General features: G+C 47.9%; 1 protein-coding gene across 1 annotated transcript in view; it reads left to right on the top strand.

The window, feature by feature from the left end:
- Positions 1 to 662: 662 nt before the first annotated feature.
- Positions 663 to 21,061, top strand: part of KAZN (kazrin, periplakin interacting protein) — a gene marked incomplete at its 5' end in the record, with an annotated part of 232,238 nt that continues 211,839 nt past the window's right edge. Inside the window, one exon of the mRNA XM_084274665.1 lies at positions 663 to 783. Coding sequence (XP_084130791.1) covers positions 663 to 783 — 121 coding nt within the window. The remainder of the gene's footprint in view (positions 784 to 21,061) is intronic.

Here is a 21,061-nt window from a genome sequence, read left to right as displayed (position 1 = left end):
CCCGCGGCCGCAGGTACCATCTTGGGCACAGGGCGGCAGGTGCGGGGGCTCCTCCGCCGCCTTCATCATCTGGAAGCATCCCCTAGCCTCTTAACGTGAAGCTCGGGCTCCAAACCCTGGGGAGGGGCAGAGATCTTTCTGGTACTTCAGCATCTTGAGTGTCCTCGGCGGAGGGACAGACAGCCGGCCAAGGCTGGAAGGACAGAGGTTCGGCATCCCGGCGGAGCCCAGTTCCTCCTACGGTGGGGGGCGGGGGGGGGGGGAAACTCCTTGTGTTACCCAGGGCGGAGATGTGCCTGAGCTGATGGACACGGTGGCTGCTGGGTTTGGACATCTCTGTTCCTCAAGGAGAAGAGGACTGCTGTGACTGTGGCAGACACCCTGAAGGGCTCAATCCTCATCACCTGATGCTAATTTGCGCCTGAGGCCTCCAGACCTGCCTAGGACACACCACAAAACTCCTGGCAGGGTCAGAGACAGGACTTCATGAAAATACCAACGATGCTCAACTGAAAACATGCAGGCTGTTCCTCTCCCTTGATAAGGGACAACAGAGCATCCTCTGGGCTCTGGGAGAGGGACCGTGCTCAGTGGGGGTCTCCTCTTGCCTGCTGAGGACCTGGGGGGGACAGGAGGCTTCTCACAGCTGCTGAGCTCTGCCCATGACTAACACAAAGGACCCGAAGAGAGCTATGGACTCCTCTCCAGTGACCTCCAGCTCTGCGACAGGCCCTGTTACCTTCTCGCAAGTTTTCGGGCAGCAGTGCCAGCTGATGGAAGCAGGTAAGAGGCATCTATGTGTGTTGCATCTCAACATCCTGCACCTCACTTCCTGGTTTGCAATGTCCTTAAGTTCTTCCCTGTCTGTCCCCTCTCCCACGTTTGTCCCCAAACCCCATGTTTTCCAGAGGGGAAGTTGGAATGACCCCTGATGCATTTGCACACCTGCCTCAGCTTCTCCCCAAAGCACTGAAAGGCTTGTGTCCTGTAGTTACAGATAGGAGGCAGGGGTTGGGATGATGGGGTCATGTTGGGTTCATGTGGATGGGAACAAGCTGCTCCCCACCTGGCAGTGGGAGTTACCATTACGTTTGGATGTATCCACAACACATGTAGCAATCTTTTCCAATTTCAAATACCTGTGTTTGAAGTGGAGGGTGATTGGAGGGTGACTGTTTGTTGTGAGAGAGAGCATCTCCAGGTGTGTGGAGCTCTGCTTTAGCATTCAGTTTGGTGAAGGACAAAGCATTTGGGTTTTTTTACCTTTGCTTTTGCTGGATGCTTGTGTTGCTGTAGCACCTGGAAGCTCCATTCCTCTTCCCAGCTGCCTTCACTCATTTGTACCACCTCTACAGATGGGCCTGATTATCTGCTGCCCACACCTTCTGGTGCTAAGGAGGGAGCACATAACACCCCTACACCCACGTGATCCATGTTTGCCTCTTGCTTTTCCTGGTGTGCTCTGCACAGATGCTCTGCAGCGCCGCTCCACTGATCACCCAGAGCTGTGCACTAGCATCCTCCTTCATACCTGAGTTCCCAAGACTAACAGATTGGCATCGTGAATGTTACATGGTTCCTACCCTCAATTCCTACCCCTGCTTACAGGTAGCTGTGAGAATGGGTGTGTTTGGTTATGTCTGAGGAGAAACCCTGGTTTTGCTCAGCCCTATGGGCATTTCCTCGTTACTGTCTGTGACAGTGCATGTCCCTCCAAAGCGCTCCATGCCCTCTTTCTCTCACCTTGCTTCTCTCTCTTCTCCTTAGCCAATCCTGTAGCAATTGATGTTTGGGTTAGAGTGTTTCTATTTACCTGGTGAGACCCAAAATATCACTATCAGTGTTTCCCTGCAGATCTCTCTGCAACTTCTGTTGTGTCTCTCTGAGCACTTCCACAGGTTGAGCTCAGAGAGTGAGTCGTTAGCTGATTACTCAGCTAATCAAGCCTGTGATCATCCTCCACTGAAATGCCAGGCAGTTTTTTGAGAAGGTTTGGTATTAATCTGTTGTGTGATGTGGGCTGGGATCAGCCCAAGGCTGTGCAGCCATGATGCCAGATGTTACACAAAGAGGACGTGTGCGAGCGAGCCCTGGGTCTGGTGTGAGCAATTTCTTTTCCAAAGGAGTAAGACCAACCAGGTGAGAAAAAACAGGTGGTAATTTCAGTTTGTTTGCTTTTCCTTTCCCTTTCTCACAGAGAAGTGCCAGGGAGGAAGCCTGCGAGTCTAGGGCTTCTGAATCCTGTCTCAGCAACTCAACATTATGGCCTTCTTCCTTCTGATGGGCCATTTCTGTAGGGTGTTCTAGTTGTCTTCTCAGGTACAAGGTGAAGTGCAATGTAAGGGTGGCTGCCCTGAACCTCACTGACATCTCAAGCAAAGGAACAGACTCTGTGTGACTTACATCTGTGCAAGCTTTCTGTTCTTATGACAATGGCAACGTATCCTGGGCGTACCTGAGAGCAGAGCTTCAGTTGATGTGTTTGGGGATGTGCCTGTTGTTTATAGGGCCATACAAAACTTGGCTGCCCAAGCTGTCACAGTGCTCTGTCTGAGCAGACACAGGTTTGGGACACCAACCTCCAGTTAACTGTGACCTAATCCATTGAATGCTACTTGGGATGGAGCTGGAGGAGGCTCTACACCACACACAGCTGTGTGAGGTTCTTCATAACCTGTAAAACCACATCTTGCCCTCTGTGATTCTGTTGCAGGAACAGCTTTGAGTCGGTCTGTGGAGGCCAGTTCTGCCCCACACAGACCAGAGCTCCCAAGGAGGTTTGTGGACACCCAGTGCCACACAGCTCTCATTAGTGACATTTGGGCTTTTCTCATAACGCTGTGATGTACTTGAATGATAAAGGTCCTGGCCTTAGTTAAATGTCAAACTATGTGCCTGGAGAAATGCCAAGCTCTAAATAAATCACAGGCTGAACAGCACAATTTTCATGAACCACCTGGAAAGATCTCACGTTTTCCATAGCTTCTGCCCTCACTAGAAGGACTCTTTTCCTCCAGAGCACCTGCAAGAAGAGCCAGGCTCTGCTTGCCCAGGTTTGAGCAGCAATACCCATCCCAGGCACGGAGAGCACAGCACCCCTGTGTGTGTGTCCCTGTGCCTGCCACTGCTCCTCAGTGTCTTCCTTGGGAAAACAACCAGCGCCTCAGAAGTGACCTTCTGCTGGCTGTGTGTCTGGTGGGAGACTTGCAAAGTTCTCTGTGCAGCTGATTCTGTAGAATTGGCTGGTTATTCATGAATCACTCCTGCAGACTTGCATAATACCCTGTGGTAATCACCATGCTAGTCTGAGGAGTATGCTGTCCTGTGGGAGCCCTGCTCTGAAGCTGGTTTGCCCTTTGCACAAGTACTTGAGCTTGATTTACCCTCTGAAGCCCTGTTTAAATAGGATGCTCTTCTGAAAATTGCTTTTCTATCTCCCTATTCTATCCCACTGGGCTGCTGCTGCCCTTACCAGGCTTGCCATGCCTCAATGACTTTGGTTGCTGGGATGTGTTCCTTGCAGGCACCTTCTATTTGCACTGAGCACAAGGAATCCTGCCCATCAGAAGGCTGCAGCTGGTGTATCTCCCTGGTTTGGACCATGCTGACAAAGTTCTGCTTTCCTCAGACAGTAAATCTTTACAATTGCAAGCCTTACCATTTACCCAGTGCCCAAAAGATCTATCAGTGTCTCCTGGGCTCACAGTCACCTCTCAGCCAAGTGTAATTTCAAGAGAGGGGCTGTAATTCCTATTTTGGGTTACTTGGAGAATCAGGTTTTCATTTCACAGCTGAGCCATGCAGGTTGAGCCAATCTAACTATAAGGCTTAGCTTTTCACAGAACCACAAGCTTGGAAAAGACCTTTAAGATCATCAAGTCCAACCATTCCCATCCTAAGCTAAATCATATCCCTAAGTACCCTTTTTTTAAACACACACAGGGGGTGACTCAGCCCCTCCCTGGGCAGCCTGTTCCAGGCCCCACAACTCTTTCAGGGAAGAGCTTTTCCCTCCCATCTGCTCTGCCCCTGCCCTGGGGCAGCTTGAGCCCATTGCCCCTTGTCCCATCTCCTGTTCCCTGGCTGAAGAGACCATCACCCACCTCTCTACAACCTTCCTTCAGGTAGTTTCATCTGGTCCAACCTAACTATAAGGCTGGTGATTTGCAAAAGGAGTAATTGAGGGAGGGGCTGGCTTCATGCCCCAGTCCTAAATGTGGAAGACAGGACGTCTGCCAGGTGATGCTGGGGGATCTGTCTCGTTTGAAGCATGAATTTGAATCTGGCACTGTTTCTTGCTATAATTCTATTCTAAAACCAAAATTAAAGGCTGTAGGGTTTTTCCATTTGACAGTTTCTGAATTTAAAAAAAATCCCTCCTAAAATCCTGAAAGTTTTACAGTTGGCCCTTGTGAACTTGGATGAGAGAGACTGAGAATTTGGAGGGGATTTCACCCCTGACCTCCCATTAAATACTGAATATACAGAGCGAGACCTGATCTCCAGGAAAGCTGAAGGCTCCCTTGAAGAATAAGGCTTAGCAGAGAAATTACTTTATACTCAGGCAAATTCCACACAACTTGCTTGGCAGGATGCAGTTTTCTGGACTTGTCGCTGTGTCATTTGCTGACTCACTGCTCCATTAGATTAATTGCCATTTTCCATTAATTCTTTGGCTGACAGGAGCTGCTGATTTGTTAGGCTCCCAATTTTTATTTTCATATCTTGCCAGGTAATTTTCCATTGGCTATGAAATAAGGAACTTGGTTCAAGATGTGACCAGAATGAACAAGAAAGCTAAAGTAATCTGAAAATCATCCAGACTGTAAGATGTTGCACTGAAACTCTTATGTATGCTGGGTAATATTCCATAGAATCCCAGACTGGTCTGGGTTGGAAGGGACCCCAAGGGTCACAGAGCTCCAACCCCCTGCCACAGGCAGGGACACCAACCTCCAGGCCTGGAGCTACACAAGGTTGCCCAGGGCCCCATCCAACTTGGCCTTGAACACCCCCAGGGATGGGGCACCCACCCCCTCTCTGGGCAGCCTGTTCCAGCCCCTCACCAGTCTCTGTAAAGAACTTCCCCCTAATATCTAATTTAAACCTTCCCTCCTCCAGCTTCACTCCATCCCCCTTGTCCTGCCAGTCTCTGCCCTTTAACAAGCTGATTCCCCTCCTGTTCCTCTGCTCCCTTCAGGGTCTGGAAGGCTGCAATGAGGTCCCCCCACAGCCTTCTCTTCTCCAGGCTGAACCAGCCCATCTCATGGGCTTGACTGAATCTTGTATCCCTCTCTGGTCACTCCACAAATGGGTGTGAGTTTGCTTTGGGTACCAAGCAGATAGTTACGAGCCTGATGCAAAGTTCTTGGGTCATCTTCTATGGACACTAATGTTTTGTTTTGTTTTTTCACTGGAGGAGGCAGCCAAGTTTTCTGTAACTACTTTGACCACTGGACACGTCCTTGAACGTTCCCATAAGGAAATGCCCCTCTCTGTTGCACTGGACACTGTAGGTTCCCTGATTTGCTTTTACGTGGCTGTGAGGTGCTGAGTTAAGGGCAGTGCAGAAAAATTCCCTGGTGCCCACGTCAGGACTGATGAAAACCCAGCACCAACAGCTTAATGAAGGAGCAGGGGCACAGAAAGAGCAGGGAGGGGGTTTATAAAATAAACCCAAAGGTAAATGCTTCTCTGTGACTGTGTTTCTGTACAGGACGTTTCTCTGCCTAGTAACTAACTCCTTTATGGCCAAGACCCTTGTTAGGAGAACGTTACCAGTATCACTGGTGGTGTGAAGTGTGCACCAAGCAACTGAAGAAGAATTTATGGGGAAATCTCAGCCCCTTGTAAGATGCTGAAGGAAATCTCTGACCTTTCAAAACAAGGCTGAGGAGATGAACGTTCACCATCTGTGCTCTTAGATATTTTTTTTGGCCATTAGTCCCTTGTGCATTTTTTTTTTCATTAATTAATTAAACAGGACCTGGTTTCAAACCTTCTCCATGGAGCTGAAGTGGAGCACAGGTGATGTGGTTTCACCTTCTCTCCAAAAGCTGAGCTTAACAGCGCCCACAAGGTGCCCAAGGAGCCGCGTCCCTCTCATTCCTCTGCCACGTACGGGCAGCCCAAGATGATTTCATGGGTTCACATCGAAGCTGTGGCTCTGTGTTTCACACAGTGCAGAGCTCCAGCGATGAGAGTGTCTGAGCAAAGCTTTTGTGACAGCTCCTCTCTCCTCCCATGGACAACAAGAGAAAAACAGCTCCAGGTTTGCTTGGATGGGGTGGTTTGAGACCAAGAGGAATTGGGGCTGGAGGCGCATTCCTTGGTACTCAGAGCATTGGGTTTCCCACATACATTAATCACTGATGAATTTTTCATGGTAACAAGTTGTTTCATTGGCTCTCCTGAGAGAAGACAATGTGTGTGTCTGTGTGTAGCAGGCTTGGTTTCCAAAGGTGATCGCGACAGTCTCAGCGTGCTGCCGGTGAGGTCTGTGTGAGAGCAGCTCTCCTTGGTGTGGGGGAATGGGGTGCAGGAACAGGTATGAAGTGGGATGAGGTCAGCAATCCCCAGGAGCATGGTCCTCCTGGGTGATACCCTGGCGATACATGGTGCAGGTCCCTGAGGCTGAGGGACTCCTGGCCAGCGCCGCCAAAATCTGGACCAAGAAATGATTTACCACAGCACTACAAAACTAGAGCCTGGCTGTTATTTCCCAGCTAGTCAATGGCAAGGGGAGAAATGCTCCTTTTTGTCTTTTAACCTGCCTGCCCTTGAAGGTTTGTTCCCTCAGGGTGCAGCGATCAGCTGGGTTTATGTCCTGGTGTCACCACTGGCTGCAGCGGCTTGGAAGTAACTGGGATAAATCTCTCTGCTCATCGCTCCAGTGCTTGGGAAGGGGTAGGTGAGATCCCCCAACTTCATAGAATCATAGAATGGTCTGGGTTGGAAGGGACCACAAGGATCATAGAGCTCCAAGCCCCCTGCCACAGGCAGGGAGACCACCCTCCAGGCCTGGATCTACACAAGGCTGCCCAGGGCCCCATCCAACCTGGCCTTGAACACCTCCAGGGACGGGGAATCCACTACCTCTCTGGGCAGCCTGTTCCAGCCCCTCACCACTCTTTCTGTAAAAAACTTCCCCCTAATATCTAATCTAAACCTTCCCTCCTTTAGCTTTCCCATGCATGGTGTTGTCATGCTAAGTAGCGTGGTGCTCCTCAGTGCGGGAACTGTTCCTATGAAAACTAAGATACATTTTCCCATCATCTCAGAAAAATAGGATCAGAAACAAACTACTCCCAAAGCTCTCAGAGGTGTGTGTCTTTGGGGAGATCAGGATAATTCCGTTCTCTCTCTGGGGCCAGCTCCAGCACTAGGAGGAAAAGTCATTTACCTCTCCCCAGAAAAGGAATAAGTAAAAATCCTCCCTGACAGATGACACGCTCCTGCCTGAGCTGGATAGATTAAGGGGCCCCAGAAATGAAATGGGAAGATCACTAATATTTTTCTTTTCCACCCAGTGGGATGAGCTGTTACATGGGATAAAAAAAAGTGACAGTTATCTCTCTTCACTTCGTTAGGTAGCGCTGTGCTCCCGGGGAGCAACACAGCAATCAGGGCTCTGTGGATGGAGTTCACTTGCTGTTTATACCTTTTATTGCTTACAACGTTCTCCTTTTAATCACAGAAATATTGTGCTGATGCTGCTTGCTTGGGAAGCAGTGTTGCCCAGGGCTCTGAAGGGCAGGGGTGCTGAAGATGATGACTGACTAATGCCTTAGCAGTATTACTGTGAAGTGCATGAGAAATACCTACTATATATGTTCTATTTTATATATATATACATATATATACACACACACACATGTATATGTAAAAATATACATATTTTTACATATATGTTTACATATGTTTACATATGTTATATATATATGTTCTATTTTTTACATGCATAGAACATATATATATATTTTTTTTTTACATGCATAGAACATATATATATATATATATATATATATATATATAAAACAGAATAGAAGGTTTCTAAATTGTGAGTGGTTTCCTGGTTGGTTTGTGGTTTGGTTTTGGGGTTTGGTTTTTTTTTTTTTTTGTTGTTGTTGTTTTTCCAAACATGAAAAGCTCATGGAATTTGTGGTGTGTGGCTGAGATGGTGGTTCAGGGGTCCCTTACAGCAGAGCTTGGCTCTTTCTAATGGCCAAATAGTGTCCCAAGGGTAATAAACTGAACCTGTTTGGAAGAGGAGCACAGTGATTTCCAAAACAGGAGTAGTGTGCCTGGGTATTAAAGAAGTGGGGAATGCTGGGCTTGGGCTGCAAGGAACTCCCTATTCCCAGTGATGGATCTGGTGCTGTCCTTCCCAAAGCAGAACTCCAGACTTCTGGGATCTGGTTAAACAGGCATCAGCAGCTGGGAGTGAGCAGACAGCAGTGCTGCAGATCTGCTTCCCACCCACACTGTGGCCAGGTCACCCTGCATCACCTCTGCCCTGTGAGACAGTCCCTTTTACTGGGTGGACTGGGAATGTGGTTAATGTGCTCCCAGCTGGACCAGCCACTGCAGGAAGGAGAAGTGGAGAGAATTATGTATGGATACCCACACCTGTAGATGTGACACACAGCAGGAGGGGTTTATTCTTCAGACTCAGAGGGAAAGCTTTTCCAAAAAGCCACGTGCCATCAAGAATCTGACACAACCCACCCACAGCCCAACAGCAGCAAACAGAGAGAAACTACTGAAAATATTTTTCTTTGCATAAATTAAAGAGAAATTGTTCCCTGTCATCTCGATAGAGAGACTCAATTATTACAGCATCTGTGTAGTAACCACTTGCCAACGGATTTGCTCCTGATTAAATTATGGGGAGTGTTCCTCTGCGCTCCTGACGGACAAATTGGGTTTTGTCAATTAATGTTTGTGAACAGCAAAGTGTGAGGATATAGTAATTCCCTCAAATTGAAAGCAACCATCGTATATTTTTTTTTATGACAGCAAAATAATGAACTGAAAACATGCCTATGATTAGATTTGTGGCTGCAAAGAGGAATTAGTTATCCTTCCTTTCTTTGGAGGGCTTTGAGGCAGTGTTAATGGCCCTGTGTTGTTAAAAGGGAAGTGGAATGAAAGGCACTTGGCAAGGTATTTGCCTTTATTGTGGCTTTATCCTATTTTATGGAACGTGGGACTTTGATGTAGCTGGCTGAGAAAGGTGTAAGGAGATATTTTAAAGCTGCCCAAATTCTGTTAGGAAAGAATGGAAATATTTTACTAGAACATATCAGGCCATCAGTGTTTTCAGTGGGAAATCAGCTGAGCAATGCTGGGGTATTGTCTTTGTCCTTTATTGTCCTGACTGATGCAATGGCTGTGGGAAGATGAGACTGTCCAAAAGAAGATGTTCCTACAGAGCCCAAACACAAGGCTCTTGAAATAGCTGTACCTTGCTTTGGCTTTCAAAGAGATAAAAGACATGAAGCTGTATGAGATGAGGAGGCTGTGTTTGGAGGTGCAGTGCCATCAAAGCTTTGGAAAGCAAAAGCAGGGCAGGGTAGAGACACTGATGGAGGAGAGTAAGAAAACACTGCCGAGTCCCAAGGGGTGTGGGTTGAGGGCTAAGATCCAGCTGATACATCTGAGTGTTTTTGCTGTATCATTCCATAAGGCTTGATCCAAAACCAGTTCCCAGCAAAACAGCTACAGAGAGCGACCCTGGAGCAGAATTGCTGTGAGCCCAGGGAATTATCCAGCTCGTCCATCTGGGTACAAGCTCCGTGTCTGTGCTGCTCTGCCCATTGGGCTTTGCTGCTTGTTGTGTGGAAAGTCAGTTCCAGGTAATTAAACTTATTTGTGTTTCTGCTATTCCTTGTTTCCTGATGGCCTGATTCCTTGAGCAATGTAATTATGTTACATAGTCTCCTGTACATGTGCTTAACCCGGGCCAGGGAGGGGAACGTCCCGCTCTGCCCTGCGCTGGGGCGGCCTCACCTCGACACTGGGTGCAGGTTTGGGCACCACAGGACAAGAGGGACACAAAGCTACTGGAGAGTGTCCAGAGGAGGCACTGAGGATGGGGAAGGGTTTACAGATGAAGGCTTATGAGGAGAGGCTGAAGTCCCTGGGGTTGTTCAGCCTGGAGAAGAGGAGGCTGAGGGGAGACCTCACGGGGTCTGTGGATTCCTGACGAGGGGACCGAAGGGGCAGCGCTGATCTCTCTCCTCTCTTTGGGGACCTGGGATAGAACTGGAGGGAACGGCATGAAGCTGTGACAGGGGAGGGTTAGGCTGGGTGTCAGGAAGAGGTTCTGTGCTGAGAGGAGGGTTGGGCACTGGCACAGGCTCCCCAGGGAAGGGGTCACAGCCCCGAGCTGGGCTGAGGGCAAGAAGTGTCTGGACGATGCCCTCAGCCCCATGGTCTGACTTGGCTGGGCCTGTGTGGAGCCAGGAGCTGGACTCAATGGGCCTTATGGGTCCCTTCCAGCTCAGGATAGTCTGTGATTGTGTCCCATGTTGCACCATAGCCAGGAAGATCCCAGGGGACAAGGGGGCTGTAAGACATAGTGAAAACACTGACACCTCCCTATGTCCTTTCTCACAACTTATATACTCCAGTGTGTCTCAGTGCCACTGTGCCTGCAGCGTGATGCGCTGTGCCTGGTGGGCACCGTGCTGCTCGCCACTCAGAGCTGCTGTGCTTGTTGAAATTGTTAAAGCAAGTTACATTTCAGGAAGTTTGGAGCAAGGAGTTGGCAAAACAAAAGTACCTGCTGCTCGGAGGGTATGCAGAGCTTACAGCAAACGAAGCTTCCTTCTCCATGCCAGATGTTTCTGCCTGGGTCAAAATAGTTCTGCCCCTCAGTTGAGCCAATCTTATAAGTGATTATTATTAACTTGATTTTGCAGACACCAAAACAAAGGAACAGTGGGCTTCAATGGCTGCAAAATGAAACAGCTTGGCCTCAGAGTTGCCCACAATAGGCTTGAGGACTGACTGGTGGTGCACAGGGGCTCTGACACCTCCTGGAAGGGTGAAACAGGGAGAACAGGCTATGCGAAGGCTCGTGCAGCATCGGGCTGTCCCAGAGCTACAGGATATTCTGTCCTGTCTGCTGTGGTGCTGGCCCTGGGGGGGTGCTGGGCTGGTGTCTCTTCTGTGGGGGATGTGGTGGGGGGGAAAAAAGGAGCTCCCTGAGCAGCCAGCATGGTCCTGATCCCCTGACCAGCACCTGGCCTCCAGTAAAAGGAAAAAAAGAATAAACCAACCTCCTACTTGGAGCCGATTCTGAAAGCCACCACAAATGTCATCAGAGAAACAAAGCTTTCTTTATCTTTTTCGTAGTTTTAAAAGACTTGTATTTTTTTTATTCAGCTTGGGGAACATATTTTCAGTGGCCTATTGCAGGGAGTAGTTTGTTTTTCACATGCTTATCTCTGTTTGCTGCATGGTTGTTGTTAATACACTGATAACGGGCTGGCTTGAAAACCAGTGAGTCGTCATAACAAATTCCTATGGATTTGAGTCAGGTTACTGGTACGGGCAGTCCCAGCTGAGCTGGTTGCTTAGAAGAAAAAGGAAGTCAGAAAAAGAGATTTTTGGGCTATATTTCTAGATGTCCTCTAGATATACACAGCTTCCTAACTGAAAGGTGGGAATCTCTTGCCCCTTCCCCACGGAAGAACCAGGACTTTAGTAAATCAGCACAGCAAATACATGGAGTTATAAATGTCTGCTCCCTGAATCGATACATCACAGAATCCCAGGGGTTGGAAGGGACCTGGAGAGCTCATGGGGTCCAACCCCCTGCCAAAGCAGCTCCCCAGCTCATATTGCACAGGGCGGCGTCCAGACGGGGCTGGAATCTCTCCAGAGATGGAGACTCCACACCCCCTGGGCAGCCTGTCCCAGGGCTCCCTCACCCTCACTGGGGAAAAGTTCTTCCCCATGTTGCTGTGGAACCTCCTGTGCTCCAACTTGCAGCCATTGCCCCTTGTCCTGTCCCCACAGACACTGAAAAGGGGCTGCCCATTTCCCCCTGCATCCCATCCTTCAGATATTGATAAACATTAATCAGGTCCCCCCTTAGTCTTCTCTTCTCCAGGCTGAACAGCCCCAGCTCACTCAGCCTTTCCTCACAGGGGAGATGCTCCAGGCCCTTCGTCATCCCCGTAGCCCCTCTGGACTCTCTCCAGGAGATCCCTGTCTGTTTTATCCCAGGGAGCCCAGAACTGGACACAACACTCCAGGTGGGGCCTGACCAGGGCAGAGCAGAGTGGGAGGATCCCCTCCTGTGACCTGCTGCCCACACTCCTCCTGATGCCCCCAGGATCCCATTGTCTCTCTCAGCCCCCAGGGCACACTGCTGGCTCATGGCCACCCTGTCACACACCAGCACCCCCAGGTCCTTCTCCACAGAGCTCTTCTCCAGCAGGTCACCCTCAGCCTGTATTGACTCCAGCAGTTATTCCTTCCCAGGTGCCAGACTCTCCACTTGCTTTTATTGAACCTCAAAGATGAACTAGGATTTGTTTTCTCTAACAGCCAAGTGCTGCTTTTGTGGATGTGGGAGAGCTTTTATCTTTATGGCAATCTGTAAATGAAGTAGAAGGATAACTTAACATTTGCAATCAGTTTGCAAGATTACCTCTACTGATGTTTACAGGAGTTACAGGAACCCCAGAAAAGGCATTTCAGGAGTCAGATTTCCCATGAAGTTCTGGATTTTAGTTACAAGTTTGGTCTTCCTTAGAGTTAGAGGTCACCCAAATGAGTGTCATTGCTTTGGGAGGGTCTTTCTTCCATTTAATATTCATCATTTGCTATGTGGATGAAACCCCCAAGATGATATAAGCTCTGGCTTTTGATGGCAAAATACACAGGGGAAACATTTAAAATACAAATGAAATTCTTAAAATCATAATTATATTAAACTAATTGCATCTAATGATAAATACCTGATTGATGTTGAGCATTGGACAGGATGGATGGGGCTCTGGGCAACCTTGTGTAGCTCCAGGCCTGGAGGTTGGTGTCCCTGCCTGTGGCAGGGGGGTTGGAGCTCTATGATCCTTGGGGTCCCTTCCAACCCAGACCAGGCTGGGATTCTATGATCTTACCATGTTCCTGATACATCTACAAGCCTGACACTTCGAATATTGCTGACACTTAAGTGTCTGTTGTTTATCCCTATAAAAATACCCAGCAAACACAGGCTGGAGCTGCTGATTTGTAAGTAGAACAGTGGGGTATTTTTAGGGTTTCTTTTCTTTTTCCCCTTCCCTTCTAGCTTTTTACAACCCTGCTGACCCCTGTTACCTGGGGATGCCCCATCCACACCCCCTGCTGTGACTGTGCTGCAGCAAAGTTGATGTTTCCCTGTGGAGAGAGGAGATTTTTTAATGCTTAACTTCCACTGTGCTTCATAATGCTTTGCTTGAGGTTTGCTGCTCTCATTCTCATTGATTGAATTAGGGAGTCAGGGTTGAAGACTGATGCTCCCCCCTCCCTTTCCCCTTTGGGGAGTGTGTTTGTACTAAGTTAAAGTGATGAATGAGAATGTGTGATTGGAATCGTTTCTCTTAAGGAAGGCTGAGTAGAAATCGTGAGGCTTTGATACCACTTGTGATCTTGAACAGGGATTAGGGGTGTTGTGGCTGGGCTGTTATCTTCCCTTTTGTTGGGCGTTTAGCACAGGGAAAATCCTCTTTCTGCAAGTCTCAGTGGGGGAGGGGGGCGGTAGGTTGATGGTGGGAAGGATTTCCTCAGGGCTCCACTGTTTTCATCTACGGGCTTTGAGCATCTTATATGGACAGACACCCCAATGTGGGTGATGCTGTGTTAACTTTGCACCGAGGTGTTTGATTTACACTGTGCCTGGGAACAGGCCAGGAGAGGGAGGCAGAGTCCACCGCAAAGCTGATCTCCCTTCCAGTCCCATTGAAAGGGGAGTTTATGGGTGGAACAGTGTTTGGGGGCACCGAACCCACAGGCCCATAACGGGGAGCAGTGCTGGGGCTTTCCCGTGCTCCCCACAACCTCCAAGCAGGGGCTGGTCTCTTGCTGCTGGCAATGCACTTGCAAGAAGAAATGCTTGTGGGTTGTTGCCCCAGGCAGTAGGAAGGGAAGATGTTCTGTGCTCCAGGTTGCCTCTCATCTGTTTGTTCAGCCTGCTGGGACAGCAGCTGCTCTGACTGGAAAATTCTCCTTCACTGGTAGCTCCTGGTGACCCCAAAGATGGGGCAAGGGGGTATGGCAGCGTGAGAATCATAGAGACACAGGATGTGATGGGTTGGGAGGGACCTTCAGAGCCCATCTAGTCCTACCCTGCAGTGAGCAGGGACATCTTCACTAGGGCAGGTCACTCAGAGCCCCATCAAGCCTGACCTTGAATGCCTCCAGGGATGGAGCCTCCACCACCTCCATGGGCACCCTGTGCCAGGGTCTCAGCACCCTCAGAGGGAAGAACTTCTTCCTAATACCCAGCCCAAATCACCCCTTTTCGAGTTTAAAACCACCCCCCCCCCCCATCCTATCACTCCATGCCCTTGGGAACAGTTCTTCCCCAGGTTCCTATAGGCACCTTTCAGGGCCTGGAAGGTGCTATAAGGTCCCCCCAGAGCCTTCCCTTCTCCAGGCTGGACCAGCCCAACTCTGTCAGTCTGGCTTCACAGGAGAGATGCTCCAGCCCCCCAGTCATCAAATGAACGTGTCTGGCAGAGACAAGAGCTGTGTCAGGTTAGTTAATCTGTACAGATTTAGGTTCATTTCAGGGTAATTAGGCTAATTTACTGTAATTTGATGATTACAAGCAGCAGTGTTTGGTTTATCAAATCGGCCACACTTGGTATAAATCAAATGTGTCCTGAGAATTAAAATCCAAGCAATGATCAGCTGTACAGACTGCAGGGCAGTGATCCCACCTGTGGGGAAAACAAAAACACTGACATGTGAAATCACAGTTTGGAAGTCAAAGGGTTTGTTTCCCTTGTGGGGATTTATTTAGCTTCATGTGCTGAAGCCTCCCAAACTGAACAGTGAAACCCAAGAAGAAAAGGTAGCCTCCCCTCAGCAATAGGTCTGCTCTTGGCTGTTCCTCTCTATGAAAAGGCATTTTAAGAGAATAAAAAGATATTTTAGGGGACTGTAGCTCTTACAAGAGTCACATTAAGGACCCCTGATGCTTCTGGGGATTGGTCCAAATTCATCAATGAGTGTTTATATAATTGTGCCCTGGGTAAACGCTTTATTCAAGGTCCCAGGCAACCTTGAACATTCTTTTGGTCTGCACTGGTTTAACTGGGCTTCATATTGGAGTAGGTGATCTCAAACTGGCCTGGTGTCCCTGCACTGCACTTATTACAGCGTCCTGCCTGGTACATGTGAGGGCAGCGTGACCAAGGAGATGACAAAAGTCTCTGTGTCACGGGGTAAGTGCAAGGAAAATGAAATTGCTGCTTGGAGTTGCTTGCAGCAGCCCAAGGAAACCAGGAGTTACCCAGGTCAGAAAGGACTCACCCCAAAATAATGATGTGATTGAAGCTTAGGGCCAGCTGCACACAGAATTTCTTGCCAGAGAAGAGGTTTTAGCTAAATAAAGTTCTGGTGAACAATTACCCTCATCATTCAGCGGTAATCCTGTTGGGGAATTGCTCTCAGTAACTCTTATATTATTAATTAGTTCAACTAACACGAGGGATTAATAAATATTGCAGCACTCTTGATGAAATGTTATTTGTTTATTCCCATTTTACACATGGCATACCTGAGGAATGGAGGTTGCTCCTCACTTTTGGTGGGTACAGAAATACTATTTCCCGTTTTGGGCAGAGCTGCCAGCTCTCACCTTCAGAGTTTTGGCACTGACAGCTCATCTGGAAACTTCTCTGATCCCTCCTTTCCCATCTCTGCCAGCAGAGAGCACGGCACCTCTTGCAGTTTCTCAGCTGACATTGTACTCTGCCTGTCTGTGCAGGAGATACTTGGGCATTTGGATAGCTGTGATAGAACATTGATTTATTGTTTTAAAAATATTTTTAAAATGTCTATTAAAAAATCAGGGAAAATGTGAATCTTGTGTGTGAGGAGACCTGGGTGTCTCCTGGGTCTGGACCACCAAGGAGTGGTACCGAACGCCTCTGAAGAAAGGACTCTTCCAACTAGCTAGTATATTCCTTAAAATCTTAGCACCTGACTCCAAAGCAAGTGTTGGGAGACTCTTGCAGCACAGGCTGCGGTGTGGGTGTCTGTGCTGTGGGGCTGTTGGGTGTTCTGGGGACAGCACAAGAGATCCCAGTGGGATCAGCCTGGCAATGAAACAAGCTGTTCAGCCAGCGCTGCTTGTACCTGCTGGGGTTTTTTTGTGTCAGCTAATGCACCTGAGGCTAGGCTAACCTTTCCCCATAAGCAGTCTGAGAATGAGTTATGACATCTCTTGTTAAGAAATGAACTCCATGTGCCTTTTTCTGCCTGCTTTACCAGGTTGGTTTTTTCCCCTCTTTACAAGTCTAAAGCATTAGCACTCTAATGCATCATCTAGATGATGATTTTGCGTGGCTTGATGGTGTACTCAGTCCTCTGAAGTCTTGTCACTGAGATGTGACAGCATTTTCATGGCTCTCTAGCAAAGAACAGTTAATCAGAGTGCCAGGCAACTGAAAGGTCAATGTGATAAGGAGCAGCACACAGCCCGTGTTTCCCTCAGGTACCCGCGTTCCCCCGTCAAAGCACCTGCTCTGAACCTGACCTAGTGATGGGCTACAGCAGAAATGAGGAGTGAGAGGCATTTATTGTAAGTCTCTTTTGTTACAGCTGCAAATCTGTAATCTCCTGGACTTTGGAGCACTGGAGGGGGGCAGTGGCCTGGCAGTGGCTCTGTGGAGAGGAGCAGGTCTGCCATCAGGGGGTGTCTTTCTATGAATGTTGTGAAATAGTTCTCAAGTATCTCACAGATTCACAGACTTGTAGGGGTTGGAAGGGACCTAAAGAGATCATCAAGTCCAGCTCCCTGCCAAAGCAGGGTCCCTAGGACAGGATCTGCTGTGGTGCTGTTGTTTACTTCAACATAAGTTGAACAGTGTACAGCGAGAGGGGTTGCCAGGGTTACAGTGAAGAGTAATGCTGGTGCAGAAGACCACTTGCCATATATTCTGAAGCTGTTGGCATTAATAAACAGATGAATAATTAAGTAAACTTATGCATAATTCACTCTTCAGTCTGTAGACATATGACCACATTGGATAGACCTTTTTGCCAAGGCGTCTATATTAGCCCTTGGAAGAAATCTTGAATTTTTATGGAAGATCAAGATTATCCAGGCCACTGTTAGCTGTTTTCCTTGCTGAACTTTACTAGGTCTTTTGTTTGTGGCCAGCAGGTCCAGAGAAGTGATTGTGCCCCTGTACTCTGCACTGGTGAGTCTGCACCTTGAGTACTGGGTCCAGTTCTGGGCTCCTCACCATCAGAAGGACATTGAGGTCCTAGAGCGAGTCCAGAGAAGGGCAACCAGCCTGGGGAAGGGGCTGGAGGGCAAATCCTCTGAGGAGCAGCTGAGGGAGCTGGGGGTGTTCAGCCTGAAGAAGAGGAGACTGAGGGGAAACCTTATCATCACCTCCACTGCCCTGCCAGGAGGGTGCAGAGAGGTGGGTGATGGTCTCTTCAGCCAGGGGACAGGAGATGGGACAAGGGGAAACGGCCTCAAGCTGCCACATCAAGGGGATGTGGAACAGGCTGCCCAGGGAGGGGGTTGAGTCCTCAACCCTGGATGGATTTAAAAGACAGATGGACGAGGTGCTGAGGGATATGGTTTAGTAGAGGGCATGGATGGTTGGACTTGATGTCAAAGGTCTCTTCCAATCTAGTGATTCTGTAATTCTGCATCTATTTTACAAACATCCTTTATTGTTTTACGTGCCCCTACACCCCTACAGCTCATCATGCACTGTGTCATTTACGTCTTTCTGTAGAGTGCTTTTGGCATCAGTGTGTTACTGTGTTCTGTATTATTCCACATAGAAAAGGATGTGGAGAGTTGCAAAACAACTTGATGGAATTAAATATGTAAAGCTCACTGTGATTCAGGGCAAATAAAGGGCTACAAAACTTGAGCTTCTCATAGATTTATTTTGTTTTCAGGGTGATTTTTTTTCCCCTTTTCTCCAGCTTTGCACCTAAATTTTTAATTTGGCTTTTACAAGCTTATGTTTTCATTCATGTAAAAAAACCCCCACAACCGAGCCACTTAAATGGATATTGGATGAATGTAAGAGTTATTGCAGATGTATTTCATTCTCTGCAAGACTGAGTTACTGGGTGAGGGTCTGGTCCTTGAAGATTCTGAAAGTATTTTAGCAGCTCGGGTTCCCCTTTGCTGCTGGGGCTGTAAATGAGCAGAGAGTGTCAGTGGAGCCATCTCCTCTGTTGTTATGGGAACACGAACCGTGGGGTGCCAGGGAAGGCAGCAGCAATGTTATTTGTTGAATGACACATAAAATCAGAGCTCTGGAAGGAATGGCTCTTTCCTCCTTAAAGAAATTTACACTCTTGCTTTTGCAGCGATGCTCTGAAAACAAGCTGCCTGGAAATAAAGAGGGTTTTGGAGGTGTAATCGTGTAAGGAGGTGTAAACGTGCTTTGTGTCCAGGCCATATCGCTAAGAAGCCAGCTGAGCACTGTTATCTGTGGATGTGCATCTCCATCCCTTTCGATTCCATTACAATAACTACTCATCGCTGCTCGAGACGTGGGAAAGGATGTTCACAGCTCTCCCCGATGCCTTTTTGCAGTTTATTGAATTACTATGTGCTTCGGGTCCCGAGGTTCAAAACAAGGTCTGTAGTGCTACACTGCATCCATTCCCCACTGTAATAATAGAGGCTGTACAAGTGTTTAATATAAACCGACTTGGGTTTTGAACAGCGTGTCCTCCTTGAAGCACCAATAAAAACGACGAGGCGAAGTCTTGGGGGATGTTTCAGGGTGAGACAGTGCAGACAAGCCGGCTCCAGAGCAGCTGGGCTTTGCAGCCAGAAATATGCAGGAACTGGTGGGTAAAAATCCTCACCCATGGGTGGAGAGACACACTCTTCCAGTTCTGCAGAAACCGCAGTGCTTCCCTCTTCACCCAACAAAACATCCCCATGGATGCTGCTCGTCCTGTGCCATGGTTGTGTACCCAGCCATAGGCTGGCACAGGGATGTATGTGGTCGTAAAGTGTTCTGGCAGTGACCATGCAGCTCTGGGTCTTGTAACTTTTGGAGGCTACTTCAGTGCACATTCACGTTTAGGCTATTTTGGGTGGAGGATATGCAAGCTGCATAGTTCAAGAGCTTATTTAAAATGATTTTTCCTACTTTAAGACAGGGCGAAGCCTTTTACATTTTGGAGCCCGTTCAAGCATGAAGTTCTGCGCTGCAGCAAAGTATTTCATTTCATTACTTTTCACTCCATCTTTCTTCCTAAAAATGTCTAAAACACACATAACATTGGAAATGCTTGAGTGCATAGCAGTAAAACTGCAGAAACTTTGGCATTGGATCTGATTGGAAATTCAAAGGGAGCCTGGTAGCGCCTCGAAACCCGCCTTTCAGAGAAAGGATGATGTTACTAGAAGTTAGCATTTATCTAATAATTTGCATACATGATTTGCAGCACAGAGGTTTCTAAACAGCATTAACCCTCATGTTTTAAAGAATAGAATCAGGAAAATGGGAGATTTTCTTTTTTTTTTCCTCTTCTTCTTTTGAAAAACAGATGAGCTGCGTCTAGTTATGGCACTTGATTTTCAGGAGCGCTGAGGATCCTAAACTGTAACACTTCTGGAGCAGCTGGGGTCTCACCAGTCTGTTAAGCCCATGGCAGAGCTCTCCATGGGGCTTGAAGAACAGCTGTGATCAGGATCTGCCCCTTACCCCATGTCAAAGATTGATTACGCTGGACAAGGGGGTTTATGCTATTGCCTGTCCCCCCTCCCAAATACATATTGCCTTCCAGGTGTGTGCTTTGGTGTGGTTTTTCCTTGGTTCAGTAGATCTTTTCATCAAACTGTGATAAAAATAAAGCAACTACCCCTCAGTTTTTTTCTTAAATAGCATTATTTCATGGTTACTTCTCTTACTTTTTCATTCTCCTCTTCCCTGCTCTTACCTAGCCAGGGGTTAGAAGTTGCTGTTCGTTGTGTATTTGGCAACACCACAGGGAATACCTGAGAGCACCGTGACTGAAAGGGGAAATCTGGTCCTGTGTTTTCAGGGGCTTTAGTCATTCTGGGAGGAAAAATGAAATTGCATTTCTTGATTGTGAGATTTCAAGCTTGTATTTTGCCAGTGGAAGAACTGTAGATAAGTTTGATAAATTTGAATATTTGGGGGTTTTTCTAACTACCCAAATGCCTCTCCCTCTCCCTCTCCCTCTCCCTCTCCCTCTCCCTCTCCCTCTCCCTCTCCCTCTCCCTCTCCCTCTCCCTCTCCCTCTCCCATTTTTTTCCCTGTTGCCATTAGAAACATATCGGGCACATTAACAGTAGTTGCCTTGTAACAGACATTGGTTGTTAAAGGAGTAAGAAAGAACTGGAATAATTATCTGTGACTTACAGTCCCATCCAAAATAAATGCTCTTCAATCTAACCTTCTAGTCCTTCTGGAGAGACTTTACAAATGTTCTCGTGCCTTGGCTTCAGAAGGGAACAAATGAGATACCGATTAATAAAAGCCAGTAATGTAATATCTGAGATAACTCAGTTTGTCCTTTGCCGTCAAAGATGCAAATTCCTGATACTCTGCTCAAAGGCTTATCAGAAGAAATCCCCTTCACATCAAGGGAAAATTACTCTGTGTGCTGAAGGAATCACAAAAGAGAAACTTTTAAGAGGGAATCTTAGTAATGTTTATAAATATATAAAGTGTGGGATGCAGGGGGAAATGGGCAGCCTCTTCTCAGAGTCTGTGGGGACAGGACAAGGGGCCTCAAGCTCGAGCACAGGAAGTTCTGCACCAATATGCAGAAGAACTTATTCCTGGTTAGGGTGAGGGAGCCCTGGGACAGGCTG

The sequence above is a fragment of the Gallinula chloropus genome, assembly GCF_964237585.1.
Source record: "Gallinula chloropus genome assembly, chromosome: 23".
In the NCBI taxonomy this organism is placed as follows: Eukaryota; Metazoa; Chordata; class Aves; order Gruiformes; family Rallidae; genus Gallinula; species Gallinula chloropus.
This window is presented reverse-complemented; position numbering and strand designations above follow the sequence as displayed.